This window comes from Sycon ciliatum, unplaced genomic scaffold (genome assembly GCF_964019385.1).
Source record: "Sycon ciliatum unplaced genomic scaffold, ocSycCili1.1 SCAFFOLD_1120, whole genome shotgun sequence".
Lineage (NCBI taxonomy): Eukaryota > Metazoa > Porifera > Calcarea > Leucosolenida > Sycettidae > Sycon > Sycon ciliatum.
The window spans coordinates 31589-41472 of NW_027044474.1; the positions used below are offsets into that span (position 1 = coordinate 31589).

Sequence of the window (9884 nt, forward strand, 5' to 3'; positions counted from 1 at the left end):
GTGGCTGGTCTCACTCTCTCCTCATTTCAATTGGCTGTCTTGACATGCTACGAGGTGCAGAAGTAAATAATAATAATGATGATAATCTGAGCAATGTCAAAAATTAATTTGGACTTCACGGAGAGTTTCAAGTGTTGAGTTTCGGTGAGAAAAGAGCAGTATGAGGCATGTGGCCTCTAATTTCCTAAAAATAGCATGAATAAAACTAATTGTGCACTCATAACCATGTATAAAACAATAATTACTAAAATGAAAAAAATCCAGAACGTTTTCTCGTGACTATCATCAGTAGAACATCGTCACATGATAAGAATCACCAAAACAACCAGTTATATGGCTAGACTAATGATAGTAGAGAGGTTATGATGCACGTTTCTTTCGACGTGACGCGCAATTAAATTTCACGTCAAATTTGGCGTAAAACTCCAAATTTCGACGTGAGCTGCAGGTCACTCGCGTTGTTTTTTGACGCGCGAGCCAAATAACGCGAGCTGAACTTTCGCGTCACGTCAGAAATAACGTGCATCCTCTCTTTTGTAGTCCACCTGAATGCCACAATTGGCAAGGATATTGAAAAAGTGCCAGGATCACATGCTGGAGCACAGAGGAATCTGCTTCACGCCATAACAGCTCAGTTGGGAGACATGGTAGGTGATTTTTGAGGTGGGGCTCATTAATTCACAGTCAGCTTGTACTACCATTGCAATTAGGTTAGGCGCCATTTTCCCTAAGCTGATATATTTGTTTTCCCGTCCAGGATGATATCCCACCCAAGGTCCGCGTGAGGGTGAGTTGCGATGGCGCCAGGATGTCCCGGAAGAGCAATTTTGTCATCGTGACGTATTCCCTACTCGACATCGAGCAATATTCGTCCCCGAAGGGTGAGTTATATGCCTGACGGCCCAAAGTCTTTCAGCACAAATTGTACACACATACTACACTCATGATCCACGTTTCAGTATGCAAAATCTTTCGTGCACTGTGCAAACCCCGAAGCCAAAATCTTTCGTCCACTGTGCAAACGCCGAAGCCGGGGTTTGCCCAGTGCACGAAAGATTTCGCATACTAAACATATCCATATAAAAATCGCTCTCTGAGCGGTTCTGAAAAACCTTTACTGGTACTGCCCCGTCGTAAAAGTAAGAAATTAGAACTGGCCCATTGTCCCCCCAAATGCGAACTGATTCACCTAAATCGCGAATGACGGGACCCGAACGCACCAGTAGCACGAGGTCGGGAGGGCACAGGATCACGGCAATTATCATAGGGTAACACCAGTAGTAGTAGTAGAATTTATTATTTTGATAGGGAAGCCTACCGCTAGTACAGTACATGGCCTATGGTCCGGACCAACGTCCCCATCTGCATCCACAGGTAGGAACCTCGTGCTACTGGTGTGTTCGGGTCCCGTCATTCGCGATTTAGGTGAATCAGTTCGCATTTGGGGGGACAATGGGCCAGTTCTAATTTCTTACTTTTACGACGGGGCAGTACCAGTAAAGGTTTTTCAGAACCGCTCAGAGAGCGATTTTTATATGGATAATTTCAGCTCTTTTTCCGTTCCCTTCCCACCCCAACCCCGAAGGTAAACATGATGACCACGCGTGCGATGTACTGTATGTAGCCATGCAATAACACACTGATACATACCAGCCCTCCCCGCCTCGCTACCCCGCACACAGATACACAAACATGTGTATGCACACGGCACACACACGTGGCCACACACACATACGCACATGCACACGGCACAAACAGGAAATTCTTCATGTATAATGCCATGCAAAGCAGTGGCCACCGTACTTGAGGAAGTCAGTTGTGAAACAAAAATAATTCAACTACAGCGTGTAGACAAGCTGATGGCCAAAGCACAACATAGCAAACATGACATTTGCCCAAGGATTGCAGTTTGCAGACCATGCCATGGAAGCAGCGAATACAGAATGTAATATCATACAAAGTGACAAGCAAGGACGTGGCCATCATACACCAGAAACTTGCAGAAAGTCACATATCCAACAGATAGAGAAGTGAACAGCAATCTGATACAGCCCACACAGGACAAAGCGGACCTGATACTCGTCCCAGGATCGCAAGTGGCAAACCCTTTTCAATGCATAACATGCAGGTGTACGTTAGACGCATGAACATCTGACCGTGTGGCCAGCATACAATGTCATCACATGTTTACCCCACAAGTTACACACATGCACAGAAGAAGCACAATGAAAGAAATGGAAAAGTACGATGTGGTTGCTGAAGCATCTTCACACTTCAAATTCAGACTTCAATGTGGTCGTCACGGGATGATAGACCTGCAAGATACAAGTGATGAAGAAAGAAAGCAGGTCGTGAGGTAGGCTATGAGACACCACAAACGGTTCACCTACATGTCTGTTCAGGGCTAGTGCACTCACACGGAGAATTGTCATAATCGAGCATTTCCCAAACTGAGAAGTGCAATGAAATCCACTTGCATGCACAGGAGCAATTTTGCAATATGATGATGCGCAATTCGACACGATCTGCGATGCTGCGTGCGATGTGCCCTGCTGTCATGATAGTGACAGTCACCGCGGTATGTTTTGTCAACGTCGCCCGTGCACTCTTCTGTCAAGTCCAAAGTGCTCACATATTTGGCAATGTTTTTGCAGTGATTAACTTTTATCCTAGTTACGTCACGGGTAACTTTAATGAAGTACCCGCAGGCCGTGTCGATCTGCACATCGTCCACTCTCTCATGTACTTGGCCTGCTTTGTGTATCCATTTCATGTGCGATCCACAAAATCGACTAGACAGTGGGTGCAATACGCTCTCTACCTGAAGACGTTCTTCGAAGACGTTCTTCTGGCGACATCTCGCCATGTACTTGGCCTGGCTTTGTCTGTGTATCCATTTCATGTTCGATCAACTAAATCTCAATGCACTACAGAGACTAGACAGTGGGTGCAATACGCTCTCTATCTGAAGACGTGAACCATTACATTTTTTGGAAAAGTTATACGTACACCTGAAACGTAATGAAGTACAGGAATAGAGAGAGTGACTACAATACGCTCTCGACCTGATATAGTGATAACGTGAGTACAAGACACTCTCCACCTGATAACGTGTTAGAAGGTAACATGTCTACAGTCCCACCGTACCCGTCCGACACGACTGTGGACCATTAAATTTTTTGAGAAGTTATACGTACACCTTAAACGTAATGAAGTACAGGAATAGAGAGAGTGACTACAATGCGCTCTCGACCTGATAACGTGAGTACAAGCCACTCTCCACCTGATAACGTGTTAGTAGAAGGTAACAGGTCTACAGTCCCACCGTACCCTTCATCATTCCTCATTCACCATCGCGCGATACCCTGGCACACACTGGCAACATATCAATGGGGTGCCTTACCGTCGTCTAGAGGAGACGTCTTCGCAGCAATATTTTCCCTCCTGCGCATTCAGTCGCCGACGCGACAGCGTTCACGGGGCCGTTCCAGTTGCGGAAGACATTCGATTCATCGGGCCAATTCAGAAACAGGGCCGTGGACACACAGGGGGCAGAGGAGAGACATTGTTAGTGGACAAGAAATATGCAGTGGCAAGTGGCGAGTGCCGCATGGGTGTCAAGTTGTCATGCACAATTCAGCTATTACTTACGGTCCAGCTAGTCCTGCCATTGCTCGCTCGTCCTGGTTCCTCCTCGTTCGTCTTCCTGCACGTCTGCACTTCTCCTTCCCCACCGTTGGCTTTGCTGTACAGGGGTGCCGGAAGGAATTCCCACCATGTATCCATGTACATGAAGTCCCACCATGACTCTCCATGGACATGTCCACGGCCACGTCAGCAGTTTATAGTACCGGAAGGAGTTCCCACGATGTCTCCAAAGGCCTAGAGCGGACGTCTTTGCAGCAATTCTTTTCGCCCTGCGCATTCAGTTCGCCGACGATGTCTCCAAAGGCAAAGGCCTAGAGCCTAGTAGAGGGGACGTCTTTGCAGCAATTCTTTTCACCCTAGTACCCTGCACATTCACTCCGCCGACACGACAGCGTTTACGGGGCCGTTCCAGGTGCAAAAGGTCCACGTCAGCAGTTCTCAACCGGGATAGTCGCCGCGACAGCGTTAAGGGGTCGTTCCAGGTGCAAAAGGTATCCATCAATGGCACTTTGCAGTATGGGGTACGGAAAAGGGGCCTCCTCGTTCGACTTCGTCGACTTCTGCAGTTCTCCTTCCCGTCAGGGGTACCGAAAGGGGCCTCCTCGCAGTTGTCCTTGCCGTCAGGTCCACGTCATGCAGTTCTCAACTATTTCGCGCACGGGATAGTGGTCTTTGTCGTACGCGACATCGGCGTTTACCGAGTGGCATTGGCACAAAGCAGACCGTTGACGGGGTCACGTGTCAAAAGAGTATCAACAACGTGTCGACTACGTGTCGACCACGTGTATAGCGGTACACTCAGCGGTACACTAATTCTCGTGCCATTCTCGTGTCACAAAACTGGAACATCGAGTACCAGTATGGAAAGGCTTCAGACAGGAAGCCTTTCCAATACGAGTTGTAAAATCACACCTGTTTGTTGTTTATCCAGGAAACCATGTGATTGCTGTTGTGAATGGCCCAGAGTCCTATGCAACTCTCGAGACCTCACTGAAGGATGTGTGGTTTCAAGTAAGCAAGCTTGCTGCTGACAAGGTCGTTGTGAAGGGCAAGGAGGTGGCAGTCGAGACTATTTTGGGTGGAGATCTCAAGGTAAAATACACTCAGAATTTCCATGTCTGTGTATTTGCACTGTCGTCTCCCGGTAAAGGGGAAAGAGACAATTCTAGTTTACAGTATATTGAGTAAAACCTAGGAATGAGGCTGACGACGACAACAAACACACATAGCATGACACTGTATAGCAGTGGATAAGCATACCTTGCTGCTATGTTCTTGCTTTTTCCGCTGCAGTTCCTGGGTCTGGTGCTTGGCTTGAGTGCAGCGACAGCGCATCACGCGTGCTGTTGGTGTAAAGTACACAAAGACCACAGGTAAAGTCACAAACGTTTAGTACTTCTGATCTCAACGGTAATGTGAAGAGAGAGAACCCAATCAAATGTTCGTTTCAACATTTGAAAATGCTACGGCAGATACAGTTTAACGAAAGATTTTGATCTTGTTCTTGCCATTTTCTTCCAGGTGGAATGTCGACTTTCCCTCGAACAAATACACGGATCCCCCATTGGCAAGATCCATGGGGGAACTACAAACCCAAAAACCCCGTCGTACCATCGGCTGCAGAGGCGGGACCGCCGAAACGCGGTAATAAGTTTGGCCAGAAAGCCAAGCCCCTTGTCAACTTGCCATTGGAGCAAGTTGTTATAGACGAGCTGCACCTCATGTTGAGGATTACCGATGTCCTGACGGACAATTTGCTGCAGCAGACAATGTGGCTCGACAAGCAGGCCAAGTCGAAGACGCTTGCTGGCCCACACACTGAAATGCTGGTCACCGCCATCAGTGCATGCGGTGTCAGCTTCAGTGTGTGGGAAAAGACTAATGCCGACGGCTCAGGCAGTGGCCGCCTGGACTTCACCAGTCTGATGGGGCCCGATAAAAAAATACTGCTCCAGAATCTGCCCGAGAAGCTGGAGGGAAGTGGCGCACTGAATGCACACGGAGAACGACGTTCTGCTCATGTGGACGGTAAGGGTCTTAAACATGGCTCTATGAAAATACAATGCATTTTATTACGTGAGAGGCCTGTGTGTTGGGGACATCAATTGAACTAATGCTTACTGAGAAAGGTAGAGCAACGACTATGAATATTTCTTTTTCGTGTGCTATCCTGTGTGTGTGATTTGCAGACGTTCAATGATATCTACGCCAATCTGGGAAAAGAAGAGTTCACTGATGGCGAGATAACTCAACTTGAGGAAAAGGTATAGGTGTGGCAGGAGAGCTACTTTTATAGAAGGTATTCATGTATGAGGGAAACACTGTGATATAAGATATCAATACAAAGGTCATGAACGAACGAACCTCTTTTGATACTATTTTCTTACTGCTGCTTCTCGTGTTACTGCTCTAATCTTCATGTAGATGAAGACGTGGATCAAGCGATTCTGCGAGTTGGGATTTACCGCACCCGGCTTCGGCAAGAAGCGTGTTACACCTTACATTCATGCCATGCTATTCCATTGCCCGGATATTATTCGACGGTTTGGCAACTTGAAGCAGTTCACTGGAAATGGTGAGGTGCCAAGTCAATGGTCATTGTACAGTGCATTTAATTAGCCAAAATAGACCTTGCAAATGCAGACATGTCCCTCCTTGTTGTATACATCACGGCAGCACTATTCAGAAAGATGTCTTTTTACGAGTGATATTGGATAGCAGTTAACGAGACATTTTTACCTGGCTATTATTGGCTACAGGCGTTGAGAAGACCAACGATGAAGCACGGCGGAGTCACATGCAGAAGAGCAACAAGTGGGATGCATGTGCTGATGTACTGCTGCATAGCGGACGCCGTCAGATACTGAGCCACCACTGCAGAGAGAAGAGAAAATACAAGAAAAAAGACGAGGAATACTGGACCGCCATAACAGGGCACACAACTGACATATTACTGAGACACTCAACTACCTGAGACCTACATGTAGCTCCCACACAGCGCCAGTGCGCAAACCAACAGGCAACAGCCTTCCAGCTTGGAAGGTTCAAGGTTATAGTAGGACCACGTCATGCATGAGAAGTACCGTTAGATATTGGCGTCCGGTTTTGTACTAGGGCTTGAAAGTGCTACGTCACTCCATAGCAATGGCATAGCAACAATTTGAAAAATTCGAAAACTGGATCCACCTGGATCCAGTTTTTGTATGGATCCAAGCACATTTCAAGCGGTCTCACTCACAGCAAGGTGATGTTGCCAGTGAAACTGACTGATTTGGCTAGTGGGGGCGGGGTGACAACTGGTGGCGAAGTAAAAGTTGCACCTGCATACGACATGAGTGGGTTGCTATGCACCCACATACTGAGGCAATAGCAAGTCACACCTTAGTGGATCCAAAATAGAAATCTGATGTCAATTTACTACTCCCAGGCCGTTTTTGACGTCATCACTTTCAAGCCCTAAAAAGCTTCCCCTTTCTTGATCTCTGATATTGCTGACCCACCCAAGTTGGGTGGTGTGTTGCTTTGCTGCTTCAATTATTGTAGTACGGACCGCATTGTCATGTCACTGTAGGTCTGGTACTGTCATGGTCCTGTAACGGTCGGCATTCTTTGTTGCCGTGGGACTTTTTGGTTTGCGCACTGGAGCCGGAGGTGTGTGTGGGAGCTAGTAGGTCTCAGGTCGTTGAACAGTGAATGTCTCATATCAGTACATGTCAGTTTTGTGCCCTGTTATCAGTCGATCAGATCGACGTAGCTATTCCAAACTCTTCGGAAATAATCCACCTCACCCATCGGATGAGGTTGTGGAGTTTCGAGGAGTTTCGTTTTTCTGAAGAGGCCAATAAGGAGAAAAAACCACTCCTCGAAAAGTCAAAGAGTGACAATTCGAACGCGCCCTACGTAACTGGTGTCATCATGAGAACAATGTCTACCTTCATAACTAACGTGTTATTGCTTTGTCCGCAGCGTCGCGTGAATATTTACTTCATAGTTACTAGTTATGATGGTCTTGTTTGCATGATTGCATGTCTGCTCTCGGGCCCTGTGCGTTTTAGCACCTGAACCTGTCAGAACAATTTTTTTCTCATGCATTTCTACCACCTTTTTTTTTCTAGCTTCTTCCTTCCTGGATAGCCTAAAGAAATTCGCATCTTGGAGTTGGACGAAATATGTCCATAATCTCCTTCGTTTGTATCGAAATGGTTACTGAGTATACAAAAACAGATCATCCCAGCCATCACTCCCTACAAGTAGGGGTTAGCGGATTATGCTCGGGAAATGACCAGATTACACTCTAGCGGATTATGCTCGGGAAATGACCAGATTACGCTCTAGCGGATGCTCTCGCAGCATGCTCTACAAAACAGCCATTTATGCTCCAAAAAGACCAAAAGAACACACACAGATAATCGTCATGAAAAAAGGTCTCAGGCCATTGTCATGATGTGGGCTGGGAGCTTTGCCGTGGAAGTACAAGACAGTAATATGCAAGAGGAATACCAAATTCACAAGCAAACGTTGAACTTTTGGGAGATGTCCTATTGTGGCTGCAAAATATTATTCCAAATCGACAAGAAGCGCTATGTATGGTCCTTCAATAGCAGATGTGTATAACAGCCTCATTGGGCATCTGCCCTTGTTTTTTGGATGCCATGTTATGCTCCTTCTCAAAAAGGACCTGATTGTGCGAAAATTTATGCCGCCATAATCCGCTTACCCCTACCTACAAGTGTATATTATGCACCTGAGTCGACCTGACCCCTGCGGTTATTCACTCTTGCTTTATAGAATCATGTACAGTACATTTACCTTTACATGTACACTCATTGAATGTATCATACGGTCCTCTTACCAGATTGAACACAGTGAATGGGTGGTGTTGGACTCGCATAGGAGTTACCCATGCATGTAATGCTATTCATGGTGTGCTCGACGATTGGGAAGCCGACCAAGGGAAGCCAATGGACATGCATTCAGGATGTCAGGTACAAGATGGTTAACCCCGCATGGTTCAGTTCAGGCACCATCAGACTCCTACGAGAAGTTGCCAAGCTGACCGGTCGCATACCGGTAGCTGAGATTTTGCACTAAAAGCAGACTTGACACGCCCAACGCTATTTCAAATAAGTGTGGACACTGGCAGCATGCAACGGCACCAGATAAGCCTGAGGTAATGGCATCTTCGGCACGTGCATGCCAAACAAGAAGATCAATAAATCACCATACGATGAGTGCAGGGGGAAAGGTTCATCAAAGCATAATAAATGATGTTGGGACCTGGCAGTGGCAAGATTCAAGTTAACGAAATAGTCACACACACATGCCAGTTTCCAAAGCCAATGGGTTCGCTATCATCCGACGAATGTCTCAAGATACGTATAGCCAGAGAGATCCTTGGATTGCTTTGCAACTTCCAGCGGTAGGTCATCAACAGAGCCAGATACTGGAATAGACAATGTGCCTGGAGCTAATCCATCACTGCTTGCTTTGATCACAATGTTTTCAACATCGGCACACTCGCCTGCTTGTACCTTGGCTGGTCCTTGGTCTACATCGATTGCGAGGCACATATCATGATTGTTACTGACACAGTCGACGGTTACTTGGAATATGCCACGGGCATGACCTCCATACACCGGTATGTGATCACTCTTGGCATTCTGATGGCAATAGTTATCTCCATTACCGACAGCAATTAGCCTGCCTGGACCCGAGACAACGCTGAAGGTGATGTTGACAGTTGAGTCGGTGACGACAACACCGTTCGCATCCACCACACTTGCACCCACTAGCGCAGCATCGTGCCCATCGAGAACGAGTTTGGTGCCAGTGCCTGTTGTCGGAGATGGTGCATCGAGTGTCAACTGCACTGTATGAGCTTCCTTGGCGGCAATGAGAGCATGGCTGGATGTGACCTTGCCGCTTGCATCCCTGCCTACAGCCGTGACGTTGCTGGCTGTAACCATACTTCCACCGCCTACCCAGTTCTCATCTGCACCAGTACATCTGCTCAGATCCACATTGCCAATCCAGCATCCATTCTCTTTCTCCGCATACTGCCACACGGTACATGTCTCCTTCGCAGCACAGCAAGCCGCTTCACAGTCGGATGCTGAATTGGCCTTGGAGTGATTGAGGCCTATGCACTGTACTCCTGTGAGATTGTGTGTGTAGTTACAAGTAGCCGGTGTGCTGGTTGTCATGTTGAATATCATGGCTTCGCCGGTGTTTGTATT

At 47.1% G+C, this 9884-nt stretch overlaps 2 protein-coding genes across 2 annotated transcripts; one reads left to right on the forward strand and one right to left on the reverse strand.

Annotated features, from left to right (window-relative positions):
• The first annotated feature begins 528 nt into the window (after nt 1-528).
• On the forward strand, nt 529-6615 carry LOC135830358 (uncharacterized). Its single transcript, XM_065342622.1, has 8 exons — nt 529-647; nt 758-881; nt 4580-4740; nt 4942-5021; nt 5170-5676; nt 5838-5912; nt 6073-6223; nt 6408-6615. Exons 1-5 carry the CDS (start codon nt 645-647, stop codon nt 5294-5296), a joined length of 495 nt encoding a protein of 164 aa, XP_065198694.1. The 5' UTR covers nt 529-644; the 3' UTR covers nt 5297-5676; nt 5838-5912; nt 6073-6223; nt 6408-6615.
• A 2132-nt stretch (nt 6616-8747) lies between these two features.
• LOC135830356 (beta-galactosidase BoGH2A-like) lies at nt 8748-9884 on the reverse strand (the record flags this gene model as incomplete). The annotated part of the gene is given in 1 exon segment (XM_065342620.1): nt 8748-9884. A coding segment is annotated over 1 exon segment (885 nt), but the record flags the coding sequence as incomplete, so codon positions are not given.

Excerpts from the sequence above, each read along its gene's own strand:
- LOC135830358 (XM_065342622.1), top strand. Across the intron at positions 4,741-4,941 it reads TTTTGGGTGGAGATCTCAAG|TTCCTGGGTCTGGTGCTTGG; the intron begins GTAAAATACACT and ends TTTCCGCTGCAG. Across the intron at positions 5,022-5,169 it reads AAAGTACACAAAGACCACAG|GTGGAATGTCGACTTTCCCT; the intron begins GTAAAGTCACAA and ends ATTTTCTTCCAG.